Here is a 19088-nt window from a genome sequence, read left to right as displayed (position 1 = left end):
TCATTAGAAACGGCAGAGTTTGCAAAACCTAGCATTCTCTAAGCTCCACTCTGGGTCTAACACCATTTTTGTCACTGAGGCTTGAAAACTGAGAAAGGTTTATTACTGCCTGTCTTTTCTAAGGTGAGAGCTCCTTGCCCTTTTAGGGGCGAAGGTCTCTGCTGTGCATTCCTCTACATTACTTACAACAAAGATGCAATGCTTCTTCCTTGCCCAATTCTTCACGTTTCTTAACAAACATGCCATTTGCGCCATCTGATTCCTCCTCACTCCCCCGGCCTATGACCTTACAGCTCAAAAATGGCTGAGAAGATTTGCCTTGTAAGTCTCCCTGAGTCCAAGATCAAAAATGGAAAGTGTAAGCTCTGCAAGATAGCCCTACTGAAACATGCAAGTATATACTAAACACACTCAAAAGATTTTTGAGCACTGTACCAATAAACCTACAAGCTGTTTAGCATGCTTAATGTAAACACCTACCACTCAGATCCTGAAGAATTCTGATTGCTAGAGGTCTCTTGTCTTTTTGCTTACTTGTCTCCTGAACTAACAACATGGAGCAGAGACCCAATTCTTAAAAGGTCCAATACTTGAAGAGCAAGGCTGACTGGCAGCAGCAGAGTGCATCTGGCCCCCTGGACTAGAATACCAGACGTCACATACATTCCTCTACCAGGGATTTGGAAAGCCTTATGTCTATCTGGGGAATTCAATTTCACAGCCTCTAGTCTCTTGTTGTCAGCTTTTAATTTTCCACTCCCTTAGCACCAGTTTGCTCCCTTTTCTTTGTCCCTGAAACTATTTCCACAACATTTAAATCCATCTTCAACCCTGAAGTGCAGTTAAGGGGAACGAAAACAAAAAACACCAAGACCAGCTCACTTAAAATGGCTTTGGGCACAGGAAAGAATTCTCCATATTTCTTGTTGAAATGGTGTGCTATATCTTGGGCTAGTTCCAGGTGCAGGACTTGATCTTCTCCAACGGGAACATGTGTCGACCTTTTAATAAAAGACAGATACAGGAAACTCAGCAAAGCTCTCTGGTTCTGCTGAAATGCTACTCAAGACTGTCACAGCTTCTTCCATGACTGAGGGCCAGATTGAGCCACCGAGTCCCAACTAGATATAGGTGCTCTGGGAAAAGATCCCAAATTCACTATATCCCAGGATGAGCTTCCCTTTTGTGCTGAACTGAAGCATATCTCCAAGGGCAAAAATAGCCCTTTGCAACAACATATACAGTAAAGATACCAATAAGAGCAAATCATTAAACTCAGCTCAAAGAAAGGTTTTTGTAGCATCTCCTGCTGTCTCTTTAGAGATCAAAGAGCATGTGTTACAGTATATGAACAAAGTAAGGAAGGTCTGTAAGGCATAAAGTGCAAGCACCTTGCCTTGTCAAGTCTCAGGAAAACTTAACTGTTGTTGAGAAATTCGTACTGTGGATTTATCAAGGGAAGGAAAGAAGAGAATGGTTCTTCCTCATGGGTCACCACTGTATAAATATCATGTTGGCCAGTGCCTCTATTGCCGCAAGTGTTATCATTCATAGAGGAGAACTGTTAAGATCAAAGGATCATTTGATCTTCTGTAGTGAACTCAATAGCCTGAATGCAGTACTGGAGGAAAACAAAATCCGCATGAGAGGACATGAGGAGGTGAAGAATCCATTGCTTCCCCTGGTGATTCTTTCCCACAGTTAATCATACTCACTAAAAATGTATGATTCCTTTAGATGAGGCAGACTTGAAGTCTTGCCAGCTTTTGATTACTCTCCCTTCTGCCCCACCCCCCACCCCGATCTTTTTTTCTAAGGCTTGTAGGGTATTCGGCTCTGAATCCTGGATATGTTCCAGTATAAGAAAGTTCACTATGCATCTTTTAAGGTCCCAGAAAATTTCAGTTCAACATGGCGCTCCCTCCTTCCAATTCTGAATTACTGGGCTGACATCCAGGAATCAATTTGTCCACCTTTATTCCCCACCAAACAGTCAGCAAGGCAATCTAAAAACTGTTACAGTAGCCAATAGGAAATCACAGTGGCCTACAACTAACAGAAAATCAGTTACCATAATCAATATACTTTAAGCAGGTCAAAAGAAATGTTTCCACATGACAAAATGGTTCCATATTCACAAAGTTTGCCACTAAACAGAAACCACATTATTTTTAGAAATGCTTCTGCATGATTCTTTGCTTTTTTCCTTGCTCAATTTTTAATATTGCTGCCCTGGTACTGTTTTTATTCCTTTCTGTTGTATATTTACCTTCTGTCCATTTTCCTGTCTCTTTGATCCTTGGTTCAACCAAATTAATACTGTTTCTCCCCCTCCTCCAGCTCTTAATTCTTCTTCATGACTGCTGTTCCCTTCCTGTGTTTCCATTTCTCCCTGATTCTTGTTCCCCATATTATGTTTTTATGTTAAAACATTTCTTGTTAAAGATATTATGTCACATTTCTTCAAAGAGATATTGTTTCTCTTTCACTTCCTTGTTTTGTGCTCTGTCTGGACAGCCTGCTGTTAATACACATGGTAGCAAACAAACCACAGGCTTCACTAAGGAATGATGAATCACATGATCTTATTAGAGATGGAAGAGACATACATGGTTGGGCTCAATCAAAACAAGGTAATTCCTGATAATGCTGTCTAAATTTCATGCTTAGATACTGCTTGACAATCAAATGGGTCTCGCTGCTTAGAAGATCATTTTAATGTTCAAATTCACTCTGACTTTTGCTTGCTTTCCATTATTTTTAGTTAAAATTCAAGTGAATTAGAAATACCATCTACTGGTCTTGTAACAATACTGTTTTCCCCTGCTAATAATCACTTAGGATTAGATTTCTTTAAGTACATTTTTCTGGGTTAACAGCTGGCTAATCTTGGGTTACTTTGTCCTCTAAAGTCCTTGTCCTCATAGTTCTGTATTACTTCTCTGTCCCAACAAATATTCACAACTTCAATTCAGAACAATTCCACGAAGTACAAACACTTGGAACCTAAAAATTAATACATAGTGCATTGCCTCTAACATGTACTTACTGAGACAGTTTAAAACATATTATGAAATACAACCAGTCGTGACAATGCCCTATAAGTTCTATCAGCTAGGCTTCAAACTTAGGCATGCTGAGTCACCCAATCCCTCATTAGGGTGTATTTCTATTGCAGCACATAGTACACTGCAGAGAAAATTGAACTAGCTCAGGTGCCACAAGGTGCAGTGAATTATTCACTTTTTCATCAGTATCAACAAGCGCACACAGAACCCCAAACTAATATGGGTATACCACACACAGCCAGTTTAAGTATCTCTACAGTACGCTGCATAAAATAAAGCGTAACTACTTAAAAAGAAGGTAACGTATATGTATGTGTGTGAACATCCAGATGTATAATTAAACATCAACGTGTTATAATTCCCTAAGAATTGAAGTGACCAGCTTTTTCTCTTTACAGCCCTTTCAGTTACTTTCAAACCAGGTTTCAACCAGCCACTTGAGAGGTAAAAAGCTGTCACCCATTTCCAATCTTCCGACCTAATCACACCCAGCTCCCCCACTTAATAAATTAGCATGTTGACCTGGCAAACGTTCATTCTAATGCAGCTGAACAGAAATTGCCCATGGGCTCACATTCTGCCTCTTACTTGTACAGCAAAATATCTGCTGCTTGAAGCACAGGGTAAGTCAACAAACCAACAGTTCCTTCATTATTCTGGCTGGCACACTTCATCTGTTTGCAAAAGAAAAACAGAGAGGAATCACACTTTTGGTTAACGGTATCAAAGTCCATGATTTTTAATTGATTAGAATTCTCATAATTTGAGTAACTAACTGTGTAACTCTAGAGAAAAGCATACCATGTAAAATCTACTCCTTGTGAATACACACATCGCATTTCATGTCCTGCATTTTTGAATTTTGCTACAGTGTTCTGATATTGTAATGGGGAGAAAACAGGCTTTTGTTTTCTTTCTGTTTGTAATCTTACTAATGAAAATGATTAAAACCACAAACCAATCAGGCTGGGTTACTACACTCAGTATTGATAACCCCTACTTCTTACATTTAATTTTCAGCAACACATTTTTGAAACACTTTACAATAGAGATTTAAAAAAGCATTAATAACTGTGTTTCACAGAAAAAGAGATCAAGACATAGTGATCACAGTCACCAGAAGTCAGTGACAGTTAAGAGAACCCATAACTACAGGGGCAGAGTCCAGCGTTCTCTCCATTAGTTCATGTTGCTCCCCACAACCCACCCGCTGTCCTGAATCCTTCCCCACTCTAGAATATGGATCATTTAAATCAAGATAGTCAGGCTACAGATACTAATTCTGTTCTAGCAATAGCATACCTACTTTTTGCTTTTAGCAATAGTTAATAATAAAGCCCTTAAAATCTTAATTACTTCTTTAAGGCTATTCAAGTATCTTTAGATTTTTCTCACCCTCTCATACAGACCCTGTATTCTGTCTACACCTCTAAGTGCCTAGGGGTTCAGGGGACCTAACTGGCAAAGCCTAGCACCTGTAACACCTATCTGTAGATTTGGAAAGTCAATCCAGTCAAAGCTGGATTTAAGAGCTTAACTTTAGAACCTGAGGTTTGAAAAGGCTGGCTTTAATCTATGCCATGCATTAACGCTGGTTGCTGTATTTAAGTTTTACTGTTTTTATTTAATTAAGAAGAAAAACAGGGAAAAAGAAAACATCTGGAGGTATTTAAGACTGCTCTGAACTCTGCAAGCCAAACTGTTCTAAAGAATTTTTTTTCCTTTTTTGATACTCTTCTCTCCTGCCTTTTGGTTTTTCTGCTTACTAAATGCCAAAATAAAATACAAGGAAATTAAATGCAAGAATTCTGTTAATGCAGTCATGCTGATGCAGCACCAAGATTGAGATGAACATTTGAAACTTGTAAAGGCAAACATTTAAGGTGCATTAACTTCATCACTTAGCATGTTTTTAGCATTTATAATTTCTACACTCCTTTTCCAACATATGCTTCTTTTGTACCCTCCTCCATAAAATCTATAGAACAGCCACCCTCCACAGTGGAAAAAGAAAAGCTGTTTATGGAACTCCTTAATCAGTGAGGCTCAAGGTTTCCACTGCAGTATCTTGTAGTTGTTTTGCATTATTCAATAAGCATTGAAATAACTCCAAGCATTCTAGCAAATCAGTTTAACAACACTAAACAAACCTCCTATCTAGTACAGTTTCTGCAAGTCTCTGCCAAAATACTATCCTGTAGCTTCCAGCAGGAAAACATTCACTTGTAGCAACAGACCTGGAAAGATACGTTTTCCTCCTTCCACCACAGGACTAGAGAATTACTTAAACCTAAAGCAAGGATAACCAAGATACAGTTGGTACTTCACAGATAACAAGTATTTCAAGGACAGCAGTTCTACTGAATTCCCATGTGTTTCCTTTCAATTTATGAAACTGCCCATACCTTCCACTGGGGCAAGCGTAGCAGACGCGGCACGTTAGTTAAGCACCCAAGAATCCAGGCAAGTTCTGCATGCTCAGGAACCTGGAAGTACAAAGTCAGAATCTATTTTAACCTTCTGCATCTATATGCATGTTGTCTAAAAATACAGATAAATAGTATCAGAGATCAGAAAACCATTTATTTTTAATCTACTATTTTTTCAGTAAGTTCAAGTGACAAGCTAACGGAAAGGTTTAGACACCACATGGATTCAATGCACTGCATTCAAGCAGCATAGCAAGGTTCTTGATCCTGTCCGCTCATATTCTAAAAAAGGAAAAAAATGCTTTAGCAATACAGAGTTGAGCCATACATAAACTAACCAACCACTGGCCTCTGTGCTACAGCCTCCCTACAATTTGAGATAATACATTAATAGTTACAAAAAACTCTTTGCCTTTCTCATTTCCAGTTGCAGTAAGTTACCCAAGCTTCGTTTCTTCTGCATCAGGGCCCTGAATGCCCTAATTTCCCTTAACTGTCCTCAGCAGCCTGACCTGAGCGCTCCACCCATACCCTCTGCCCATGGCCCCAGGAGCCCCATTTAAGCTCAGGCTAGACTGCCCTAGTCCTCACCTGAGCTACATCACACTGCAGCAAGTCTGGCAGTATAATAACTGCAGGTCCTTCACAGAAGCCTGAGCTAGCAGCCAGGGAACAAGAACTGGGCTGCTCTATAAGGCTGTGGCTGCAGACAGCCACAAGCCAGGCAAGAACAGTTACCTCCCTAACCAGGACAAGGTCCTGCTGCATGTAATTAGGGCAGGGGTGGTGACAGTCTGGTGCTCATCACACACAGCAAAGTAATTAGTCACATCTTAGGTCAATTCATGAAGAAGCCCAGTGGGAAAACTGGGGCAGCAGGGCCAGGGTTGAGCATGGGTACACTGTGACATAGCTCAGGTGAAGACCGGGGACCTGAGCCTGAGTTTAACTGGAGCTCCTGGGGCACTGGGCAGAAGGTGCATGGGTGAATGGTCTAGATGAGGCTTGTCAGTGCTTTGGGTGCACCAACAGGTCTTAATGACCCTGACCTGCTGCAAAACAGGATTAACAGCTGAAGTGAAACTGCAGTACAGCCTGAATTGTGACTTAATTTGTCCCTCAGTTCTGCAATCCTGTCAAAAATAATACTGATCTGCAGATGAAAAAGAAGGACCAGGCCTCCACATACCCTTTGCTACAAAAGAGGAAAGAAGATCCCATTTAAACTCATACAAAAAACTCTTCATGTAGCCTTCCGGGGAGACTGCAGTGATAGTGGAATTTTAATGGTTTCAGACATCAGAGTGATTGTGCCCCTCCTACAGGCAGAGACAAGAAATGTGCTGTTCAACAACCTCTGTTGGATGAATCCATGTTTAGCTGCTTCATATACGCTCTTCAGCTTTTGCATTTCAAATATTCATTTTAGGATTAGTAAAAGAGGCAAGCATTGCTGACACATATACTGTTCTTTAATTTCTTTCCTGTCATTTTGTCTGTTGTTTGTTAGCTATCGGTGTATGATAATCATCAGAAGAAAAAGGTGATCTCTGTTCTGCTTTGCTTGCATGTTTGATTCACTCTTCAATATCGACGGGTTGGGCTATTTAGGGGCATGCTAACTGTCTCAAAGACATTCAAAACTTCATGCTTGCAAAATGATGTAACAACCCAGATGGAAGGCAGTAAAGTGTTAACAAGTAAGAACTACTAGCATTGCTCATGGCAATTCCTTTGCTGTCACATTTCAAATGTAGTAATTCCCTAGCTAACAGTCATTAGACTATTTCAGTTGTCAATGTTTTATAGAGGTATCAGACCTCAAGATAATAGCTAAGTGGTTAGAGATATGAAATATTCCAGGTTGATTCTCTTTCCCTTCTTTCTGCCTTTCCCAGAGTTTTTTTTTCTTTTTTAATTTCCTCATGCTTATTTGACTTGCAATGTCCCATGCGCAAGAAAAAGTACAGCGAGACGCACCAAATGGACCTTCTGCAAGATACAAAGAGTAAACTGAATTTCATAGAAAATAGTAAGCTCGAGACCCCTATCTCATTTAGAAGGGATCACCATCTGGTTCCAAGTGGTTTCTCATGCCTTTCTTCTAGTCACGGATAGAGAGGAGCTGGTGCTCTGTTGCACTTGTGTTGACAAGGACTCCCTTTAAAAGCTGTGCAGTCATTGATCCAGCTCTTTCAGACGCTGCTTCCACAGCCAAGACTGCACGTGTGTTTCACTGCATGAGTGGCTTTGACATTACATCAGTTACCAAAACACCAAGTGATCTAAACAGTATTTGTTGAGTTGAATCTGCAGATCTGGGTTCTAGCAAGTTATACTCACTTTTAATCCTCAAATACACACAGTCCTTTCCTAACTAAGTCTAGAGTGCTGAATACTGTGAAGAAAAAGCCTGATAAAAGGGGGAGAAAATATAAAAATGCACACAGAAGGGTAGAGATTTCAGTTGGAAAAAAATTCAGTACTGGAGCCTAACGAGTTAACATTCATCACCCAAATTGCAGTAACTGACTCTGTGTTGGTCTATGAATTGGGAGGTACTAGGCTTACACTACAAATCATTTGTCAGACTAAATCATGGTTTAAGCTACTGTGTTTTACTTGGCAAGAGGGGCAGGTAATTGCTGCATTTGGTCAGTCACCGTGCATCAGCTCAAATGTGGTTACTCATTACGGTACAGTAGTCCATCACTTTGATTGGACAGATTTGGATACAAAGAAACTGGAAGAAGTGAAGATATATATGACACCAGCAGAACAAAGGCCCAGTCTAACTTTGCTTCTGTCACTGAGCAATACCAATGGATCACAATCAGGAGCCATTCCCTCAAACTCACTCAGCCTCCTGACCCGAGTCCATTTAAAATTCTGAGAAATGCCCTCACTGAGCAACCAAAACATAAGAACGTAAGAAATAATATTGTACTGGATCACCACAGAGGTAGCTGTAGCCTAGCACCGTTTTTCCACAAGTAGCAACACGAGACAGCATTTGGGGTGAGCACATGAGCCTGCCACTTCCTACAGTACCTTCTCCTCATACTTCTCCAGCATCCGTAATGGCTGTACTAGGGAATATCATAAGGTAATAACCCTGGCCCAGTCCTGTTACCTGTGTTCCCCATGAATGTGTCTAATCCCTTTCTGAACCTGCTGATACTGCCCATTTGACAATGACATGCAGCAACAAGTTCCAGAGGCTCAAACCTGATGTGTAAAGAAGTACTTTCATCTATTCACCAGACTCTTTGTTTACTGGTTTTGAATGCCACCTGTCTTGTATTGCACAGTTGGGTGAACAATTCCATATTCAGTTTATCCAGTGCTTTTCTGATTTTGTAAACATTGATTGCATCTACACGTCAGCCTTCTCCTCTTCAAACTAAGCACCCCAGATTTCTAAACTTCTCCTTTTAGGGCAGCTACTGTGTCCCTTGTAGCATTAACTCCCCTCTATCTTTTGTCACCTCTAATTCACTACTCCCTTCTTGAGATGCAGATGCTAAAGCCCTACCCAACATTCAGGATGTGGGCACACTAAGGTTTTGTATAGTGACAAAGCATCACCTCTGCCTTGTTCTGAATACCCTTCCTGGTGATACGGCGATGACATATTGCTGGCTTTCTTGAAAATTACTTATGCTGAGCCAATGATTTCAGTAAACTGCCAATGAAGACGACTCCAAGACTTTTCTTCCTGCATTGTGACTCAGCTCAATACTGTGCAAAGAAGCACACAAAGTTACTTTTACCCAGATGCTTTACTTTGCATTTAGAGCTCTTCTACCACTAATTTGCCTACCCACTCTGTTTCACGAGTCCTTCTGGAGTTCCTTTCCTTGGCATAACATTTGACTACCCAGAAGAAATTAGCATTGCCCACAAACTTCTGTTCACTACCTTCATCAGGTTATGAATGAACATGTTGACCAAAATTGCTCCCAGCGTGAATCCCCAAGGGGCAGGACTACTGACTGTGCCATTAAAAGGGAAGTGAGCACTGTGCCCTATCTGGCTTTCAGCTCTAGCCAGCTGCAAGACTAGTAACGAACATTTCCTCCAATACATCTTTTAAAAAAATAAGAACTGATATAAATCTTGCCAAAGGCTTTTCAAAAAACTCAAATCCATTATGTTCCTGGGATGCCCTTTATCCACATGCTTACTGACTACTCCCACAGAGTTCAGCAGTTTAGTGAAAGGATTTCCCTTTGAAGAAATGATAGCAACTCTCCAAAGGGACTGTTTACTTGTGCACTCAGCATCCTACTCTCTGTTGAAGACTCTACCGTCCCTGGTAAGACAAAAGTAAAAATCATCAGTTTGTAGCTTCTGGGGTCCCACTTAGAGTTCTCCTTGTGTGCTGCCAATATGACTTCCATCAACTACTCCTCTGACAATGACTGTTTATGGTGGCTGGCTGCACACCCTGGCCACCACTTCTGCCATTTCACATCTCAGGTTTTTTTCGGTCTCCCAGCTGAATGCCAGCTGATGGCTGAACTGTCTATCTTTACATAACTGTTTCTGTAAATTTACAAGAAACTGACTTAGCTCTTCTGATTTGCTGCTACAAAATGCATAAAGTGACAACCTTCCCAACTCCTCCAGCAGCAAAGTCCAATACCAAGAACTGAGCCTTGCTCTTAGGGTCTTATCAACCCCCGAGTGTCTTCTATGCTTTCAGTTCAGTGATCCCCTAAATGATCTCCTGTTTTTGATGCAAGACCACTTAGTTATCAGCTTAAGAATCATCCGCAGGGTGTTCCTCAAATTCTTTTTTAGCCCCCTTAATTACTTTTTTTTTTTAAAAAAAAAAAGGAGACGACAATTTTACACACTTTCTTGTTTTTCTAATTTGGTCAAGTTTTCTCTTCTGAAAATCTAATCTTTTCCTATGATTGCCTCCTAACCTATGGAACCATGGAAAAACATTTGCTAGACTGATGTTTTCTTCATGAATGGTGTCATGCGTTTAACTCTTTTTTTTTTGTTTTTTTTTTAATAAGTTTATTTTTTAAAATATATGACCTCCATGACAGTTGTAGATTTCTTGGGTTTTGGGTTTTGTTTTTTTTTTTTTTTTTTCTTATAATTGGACTTCATTTTCACCTAGCTCCCTTTCTTGAAATAGAACATTCATACACTTTATTTGGTCTGCTCTCTCCAGCACAATGTTGAACATTGCTACAATGAAGTTGCTATGACTGAAAGCCCTCTACTAAAACATCCTGAACTAGGTCCTGTGAATCACCCAAAAGCAAATGTAGAACAGCATGATTTCTAACAGTTCGTAAAACTAGAAAGCATAATTTATTGCATCCAAAAATTTTATCTGTATGTCTTATTTTGATAAAGGCTATAAGTGGATAGTTAAAATGTAATACCATTGCTCCCTGTCCTAAATTTACAGATTCTCTTATCTCACTTAACATCTCCTGATAACCACCATCATCTGGATTGATGGGTCAGTAGTACTGTTAGATTCTAGTTTTTTCACACATAAGGATTTTCATTTCCCCATAGTATTATAGAAAGAAGCAATCCTTCCAGTAAATTCAAACAGTGAAATGAAACAAAATAGAGAAAAGATATCTCATCTTTGTATCAATCTGTGAAATGATTTTCAGTTGCTTCCTATTGTGTTAGGCAGCATTTATCGTGCCGCCACCACAAGGAAGATCTTTGTCAAAGAAGCATCACTTCTCACACAATTTTCATTAAAAAGAATAGGACTGTCAAAGAGGTCTCTGTTTGCTTTTTTTCTTTTTATTTTTTCTTTTTTTTTTGGAAAGACTTCACCTGACATCTACCTACAACTCTAGGAAATAAAAGTATACAGACTTGCAATCAATTAAGGTTATTTTGTGTTTATTTAGTTATTTATTTAGTTATTATTATTTATTTTGAACATTTGAACATTTATTCTGAAATATATTATTACTTAGTTTGAACAACTAATGAACTTTGTTTTGTATTATAAAAATCCAACACCAGAAGCACCCTCTGGAGCTATGATGTACTTCAGGAATGTTCCTACCTTCCCAAAAGAGAACAAGTAATAATAAGCTTAGCTCTTCTCCAATGAAGACAACAGTTTTTCAGCAGTGCCTTCTCCCCCAAATACCCCAGTATAAAAATACTACAAAATGTAGAAAAACAGCATTACATCTCCAACAAGCAAAACTCACAGCCACTGACAGTTCCTCAAATGTATGTCAAACCAGCCTCCAAGAATGTCACAATCCCTGGTAACTCTGAAGAACAGCTATCTAATCCGTTAAATCCTTCATGTCAACTCCAGCCACTTTTGTGTCCTGAAAGAATATAATAGCCTGTTTTCAATATAAACATTATTTTCTCAGGAAATATTTCTTGCAGCTTGGCTAAAAATATTTGGAGGACTAACAGTCTCGTAAGTCTTCTATTTATTGTTTCCCTTACAAAGCCAACTATTTCCCATTTAGCAGTTTTCACAGAAAAGCTTAACCAGATCCATATAGTGACCCCCTCTTTTTTATACAGCCCAAATAACACCCTTTGCTTTTCTCAGTAAATACATTGGTTTTCTCTTTTTTTCCTGCTCTGTGCTTTCACCCACTTTAACAAAGTTTTCTTTCCTAATCTGTTACAAGTCTGTAAAAACCATCCACATTTCTCAAAGGGTCGAGATGGTCATCTCTCTGCTGTCCACCAGCAACACATTTCCTCCTTCCATTTCCACTGCATTAAGCATCCCCCACAACCGGGCTCACTAACCACTAATCAAAGAGTTATTTCCAGAACAAACTACTTACATCCCTTGCTTGTGGCCCGACAAGCCTGAGTCTGCATAGTCAGATTCCTTTTATTTAATAGTATTTTAAAGCACACATATAACAGAGGTGACCACTTCCAAGTGATAATGAGCAACTACCTAGAAGGCACAAACATCTCTCCATTTTCACCGGGCTGAGTGCCCTGCTTCTCCCTCTTTACAGACAAATAGCTTCTTAATTGTTTACTTGTGTGGCCATTTGACATTATTAAACTCAGATCACAATTTACACTTGGATCATCTCTGGGGTGTTATGTGCTGAAGTACAGCCTCAGGGCTTCTCCCTGCAGATCTATCACTTTGTCCTTGATCCTAGCTATTCCCTACCAAGTTATTGCTGCTATTCCCTGGCCACAGCCACAGTTGGTGATATATACATGGAAAACCAATAGCTACTTTTAGCCCAAGTAATTCTAGATGAGTTTTCACGCTGAGACATACAGCTGAGAAGGACAGCAAGCAATGAGATTCAAGAACAATAACAGAGGGAAAAGCATGGATGCTGTACGCAGACATGAAAGCAGGCAAATCAACAACACTGGAACTCAGCTTTCTGAAGCGCATTATACAAAGTTGTGTGTCAGCAGCTGAAGTAGCTTCCTGCAAAAAGGGATGCAGCATTTCATTTTCAAGACAGATATCCTCAAGTTGCAACCTACAGCCCTTCTCTGTAAGGGACTGTAAATTCACTGCATAGCTGTTATATGGGAACAGCTTCCCCTCAGCAGCATAACCTCTTCAAGGGCTACACTTTAAATAGACAATGAGTGTCCAAGATTTGTTTTTAACAGTGCAGGGGACAAACAGGTCTGGGGAGGTAATCTGGGTAGCTGTGTACTAAGAAAAATCTGAAAAGAGGAGGGAAGTGTCCCAAATTTTAAAAAAAAAAAGCAACTTTTTTTTAGGATTTTTGTCTCTTCTAGAAGTGCCAGTTAGTGCTTCCAAGAAATTCAAGAGGCTTTTTAGAAGAAAGTGCTCCTCACATTTATTTTTCTTGAATAAGAGGGAAAATTTTATTAATGCCTAAGGTTGCAAGCAACATGTTCAGGATACTTGGTAATGCATCTCCATATTATACAGCTAGAGAGAATAATGGGGCCATAAACAAGACAAAACAGACTGCTCTTGAATCAAATGCACACAGCAGCTGAACATCCAGTGAGATACTTCTATGACATACAATTTGACATGGTATCCCAAATTCCTGTTCAAAGAAATAATTCAAATGTCGGTGGAGTAAGTTCAAGGTTACAAAGGCAACATCTGATTTGAAGAACATGTTAAGCAATGTATTGAATTTGGGGGTGGTTATCTAGCTATCATTGGTAAATCTATCAGTATTTAAAGCTTTCATTATTACCTATGAACATTTTAATAACTTATCATTATTTATATTTGGCTAAAACTTACACAAATAAGATCTGTCTCTTCAAAGAGCCTGACCAAGAATACCCCTACTGGAATCAGGTGATATGATTATAAACCCAGATAGAGCACAGTTATTTGGCCAAGACACCCTTTTCCTTTCCTTTATTCTTTACGAAATAATGTCAGAAGCGTTCTCCTAGTCTAACCCACAATACTGTTTCAGTAATTAATTTGGTGTGCCCAAAAGCCCGGAAGAGAGGAACATATAACAGCTACATAACAGGATGAGATAAACCAGGTAAATTAATGAAGGAAAAAAAATATCCTATTGAACCATGACTCTTCTTCCCCCTGAACTCTAGTTATGTCTAGCCTAGTCCTGTGGGGGAGAAAACCGAGGGATGAGAGGGGCAGAATAATTTTCTAAATTAAATAGTCACATACTTCCTCTTATGACAGGAAGTTTTCAATGGACCATGCTAAATTAATGTACTTTAATGAATTTATAAGCTATGATGCAATGGAAGCTTTTAAGCCCCTCTGAAAATTGGACAAGAAGTAGCGTGAATCCATTCAAACCCTGCCCACAAAACAAAGCAGCTGGATATTTCTGGAAAATAATAGCAGTGAAACAGTTAGTGCACAGATTTAAATTGTTGTATTTTGGCTTTTGGAGTTAAGGCTAAGACAAATTGGCAAATTCCCACCTCCCAGAGTTACTGCTTCAATTTGCTTGCACACTGCACGAATACTGCAGCTGATTATAGGCAGAAAATAAATCACCCCATCCAGAAGGCTGAAAACTGCAATTTTCCGCCCAGAAACTGAATGTTATGTTGTCCAGAAACTCACAGGACTCCTCAGAGAAGTGTTAGCGCAGCATATCAACCACTGTCTGCTGATCAACTCTGATGGAATTCTAGTTTCTCTTGAGACTTTTAGCATGTGTCTACTACGATAGGTAGATGGACAGGAAGAACAGCCTGAAACCACATAAAAGCAACAGCGGTTTCTAAAATTGTTTTGACTGTGAAGCAGATGAGATACAAGATGGTTATGGGTAAGAATTGAAATGTGTACTGTACCCAAACAGGAGTCAGAGAAAACAGGTTACACTGTATAAGCTTACCATGTGTGCAGATTGCTTACTGTCTTCCTTATTTCCCTCCTGTAGTCCTTTTTGTTTTTAATAAAACATTCTAAGTTTTATGAAATATGACTGTTGCAGCTTTTATCAGTTATGGTACAATTTAAGGAATATATTTGCTCTTTCTTCTAGTATTCTCAGGATATGTTGTATAAGTCATTATTCTGTTACTTCTCTTTTATGCCTGGTAGGCAAAGGCAGCCACTTAAAGCATATCTTGACATTATTTTCTCTAAGAGCAAAGAGTTTCATACATCTTGCAGCTGTGCTCCAAATAAAAATGGATTATTTTGATTTATGCATTTATTTTTATTCTTACAGAAATCATCAATCTTCTATGACTTGTCTTCCTACTTAAGAAAATATAATTAAACAAGCTGTAACAAAAGAGCTTCTCTCACTGGGAGGCCATTCTAGTGTCCAACTTATTCCACAATTGTTTTTTTCTATACTCTAATTAAATGTGCTTGTTTATAACCCTTCACAGACAATGTGGTTCCAAACACTACCTTAAATATTCATCATCATCCTTCTTGCTTCCAACTATTTTCAAGTTATCATCACTTGTTCTTTGTAGCCACTACTTCCCTAAGACGGAGTTCAAGTTTGTATATGGTAACGTAAGTGTGGGAGGTATTTAGCGAACTGCTATGTATGGAGACCAAATTAACAGCCAGCCATTAACTTTCTGTTTCTGTATGTTATAAAAACCTGTAATTTACAAATGGTAGATTCTGAAGCATACAAAACTAATTTTCGTCAAACTAGCACTTTCTGTTTATAGGTAACTTAGCTGTATAACTGATACATAAGAACAGAGGCCACATATCGCCTAAGAAATACAATAAAAATCAATCTGTGCAAAATTCCTCTCACTGTTGTTTAATTTTACTTGGAAGGCAAGGACATACTTGAAATCAGTTCTGGGACTCCAAGACAACTTCCCCTGTATCCTTATCATAGCAGCACCTTTTGGACCTACTGTAAACATGAGAGGTATCTGTTCTCATCAGACTTTTTCCCAGCAGTCAATCTGTGATTAATATTCTTCAGCCTTTTGTCTCTTGGTTGTATTGGAAAGGATGATAAAATGTGGGAGAACTCTGGAGGCAGGTATTTCAGATAGCTCTGGATTAGAGATTTGATCTGCAAAAACCCTGCTGTAAATAAAAGCCTACTCACAATGAAACTCTTACTAAATGTACATGCCTTTCAGGAAACAAAGTTTCTTGAATCAATCCTTTTTTCACATATGGCAAACATATTCCAGAGAAGCAACACAAAAAGCAACAGAAAGCACAGGAAGAGCAGGCCAAACAAACAAACAAACAAACAAACAAATCCCCTTTTTCAGCAGTTCTGCACCATTCTTACCCAGGTTAATCCAGAGAAAGTAAGAGGACACAGCAGCATTTACAATAGTGACTGCATGAGCAATTCCCTTAACGGGGCTTACCATTGCTCGCATACTTTTGCAGTGCAAGAATTTCATTCTGCTGTTACTGCTGCAGAACCACAGTGCTACCAGTCATTAGTTGTAGCTGGTTTTGGTGATTAGAACCAAAATTTCTTATTTCATAATAATATTGTCTCATGATGTTTAAACAAAAAAAAAAGAACCGTTAATCAGACGTAACTGCAGTAGCACTTCAGTGACGGACAGACTTGGTAATTTTCAAGATAGGACTCAAAATACTGCAATAATTTAGTACATTAATCTACTGAGAACTCGCTCATTTATCAGTTTGATCTGATATTGAAAAAAGAAAGCTACTTTGCCCATAACCAAATACCTAAACCAGTTCTCTATTTGCAGCTTGATTTTCACTGCTTTCCTGATAACCTCTGGAAGTACAACCTATTTCAGTATACAATCCATTTTTCACTCTGCTTTACAATTCACCTAAATGTTTGTAAGCAAAATTGTGGCTTTTTATATCACCCTTGGAGATTGCTACAGTGGCTGAAAAGGAGAGGCCAGGTCCTTTTTTGAAAACTGAGCATCTGCCAATCCAAAAATCAAGCAATAACCTTTTGTGATTAGCAATAGCTGCACTCCGCCTTACACCTTTGTTTTTAGGAACAATCATCTTGGTATTATGACATTCCACAATGTACTATTTCATTATTGTACTAAAACAATAATCACATTAGTAAAGTTCCTGTCTCCTTTCCTCGCATCAAGAGCTACACACAGATATTCCTTTTAATTGCTTCCAGAGAAACATCTGGTCTTGCCAATGTGACTGTAACAGACCATAGTGCAACTCTGGGTATACCTGACCACTACATACAGCTTGAATAGACTTGTTTTTGGGAAGTCAACAAACCACTTCAGCTTGAAGCATTACTGAAACAGTCTGGATTCACAAATGACTGTAATAGTTCCGCTTGCAGTGTGACAATGAGCTTTCAAAAATGTGCTAGAATCAGCCACTTCTGAAAGCTGTATTGATACAAGTTTGCTAAGTATTTGTAAGGATATGGTTCAAGACAACAGACATGGCCCACAGAAAGCAAAGAATGGTTTAGATAGAATAAGAAGAATAACCACCAGATCTGGACAGATAAGAACACCAAGAAAAATTAAAATAAAAGGGAGTCTATTTAAAAGAGGCCAGCCTCACCACCATAATATAAACCAGAATAATCTTTGGTGGAAACTTCCGTTTGATAAAGTTAAACATTTTTCAAGTCTAGCTATCTGAAGTTTCCATTGGTTGTTGACTGTATTGGTTCTGTAGAAGCATCACTTACAGTCCTGGCCTCCCACCATTTCCCAAGTCTGATACTTTCTCTCTGGGGACTCACAGATTCGATCTATGCATTATTCTGTTGTGAAACATACAACATACTTTCTGTGTCTGACTGCAGTGTAAGGTCCTCCACTTCCTGCAGAGGTGGCACCTCAGGTATGTAACAGCCCCAACAGATTTTTCAGATTAATTTGTTGCGTCCTTTTCTGAATTCATACATATTTCAGCATGCACTGTATCCTGTGCCAAGGAGTTCTGTAGCCTAATTGCAGACTTCATGAAATCCAGCATTGTTTTGCTCATGCTGAATCTACCAGGTGTTATCTTATTTTGCTGTTAAAGTTCTTAGTAGATAAAATAGTTGTTCCCTATCTATTTTCTCCATTTCACTTGGAGTTTTATAAACCTTTAATCTATTCCTCTCTAACCATAACCTTCAAACCATTTTTCTTCTAGGTTGAAGAGTCCTCTCTGTGTACCTAGTCACTGATCCTGTGTTGTAACTAAATTGCTCAGTTACCTGAAAACAAGAAAAAACAAAACTCCAGACTGGTTTTTACTGCTTCACTGGCTTGTAACTCACCTTGAGATTATTCCAGTTAATGTCAACCTCAATGTGAATGAAGTTAAGTCAGAGTAGGGCAGAATTAAAACCCAAGCTGGTAAATTATTTAAAAGGATAAACAGATTTGAGCACAGGATAAATTAGTTTAACCATATCTCCACTAGAATTCTGAGATAATCTATTTAGACTGTTTTTTTAATGAAGAAGAAAAGTGAAGCAGGAAGTGTTCCTGTCGTCATCGTTTCAACATCCACCAGGGATAAGGAGCTATGATCGTCATTTGCAGTTTGACAGCCACAGGAAGCTCTGCCTGTAAAGAACCACATTCAAAGGAGGAATGTAATACCATGATTTCATCTCGCACTGATAAAATTCAGACCCTGCGCACATCATCTTCGCAGTTCTGTTGCAAGTTGGACATCCGTTTAAAGATGTCTTCACAAGAGCAGAAGCTATGATGCATCTGCCTCAGTGGGAAATTACGGAAGTTTGCCAGTTTAGAGTCAGTAACGGGAAGTTAATCAGGCAAGAAACTAAGCTGTGTTCCAGGAAAATGCAGCATGTGACAGACTAGGCTGACATATGCCAAGTAGAAAGGTAAGCCCAATACCCCTTGGGGTGGTCAAGAGAAGCAGCAATTATTTCATGTACAAATTACCAGATCAGGTTGAAAAAGGTGCATATGAGAAGGAGGTTATAGTGAAGGGGTGATGGTGGTGGGAAATCCCAGAGAAGATATAACTCCCAGGTGATTACAATGGAACTACACAAAGCCTATCATACCAATCACCTGTTGGAGATACTATGCAGCTGGCAGATTAAGTAGTAAGTGCTGATACAAAAACATAGAAACATATTTTACTTGCCTTTATGGTTGCACAGACTATGTTTATGCACTTATCAGTTAACTTTCTGTC

General features: G+C 39.1%; 1 protein-coding gene across 5 annotated transcripts in view; it reads right to left on the bottom strand.

The window, feature by feature from the left end:
* WARS2 (tryptophanyl tRNA synthetase 2, mitochondrial) overlaps positions 1-19088 on the bottom strand; it is a 49821-nt gene that overhangs the window by 8941 nt on the left and 21792 nt on the right. For all 5 annotated transcript variants that reach the window (XR_005828274.1, XR_005828273.1, XM_040596983.1 and 2 more), the window contains 3 exons: positions 5474-5554; positions 3657-3742; positions 883-1001 (listed from right to left, as the gene is read on the bottom strand). Coding sequence is in view for 3 of the 5 variants with exons in the window: in XM_040596983.1 (XP_040452917.1) it covers positions 883-1001; positions 3657-3742; positions 5474-5554 (286 nt within the window). In the remaining 2 variants the exon portion in view is untranslated. The remainder of the gene's footprint in view (positions 1-882; positions 1002-3656; positions 3743-5473; positions 5555-19088) is intronic.

This window comes from Falco naumanni, chromosome 5 (assembly GCF_017639655.2).
Source record: "Falco naumanni isolate bFalNau1 chromosome 5, bFalNau1.pat, whole genome shotgun sequence".
In the NCBI taxonomy this organism is placed as follows: Eukaryota; Metazoa; Chordata; class Aves; order Falconiformes; family Falconidae; genus Falco; species Falco naumanni.
The sequence above is the reverse complement of the archived record's forward strand: the minus strand, read 5'-3'. Positions and strand labels throughout refer to the sequence as shown.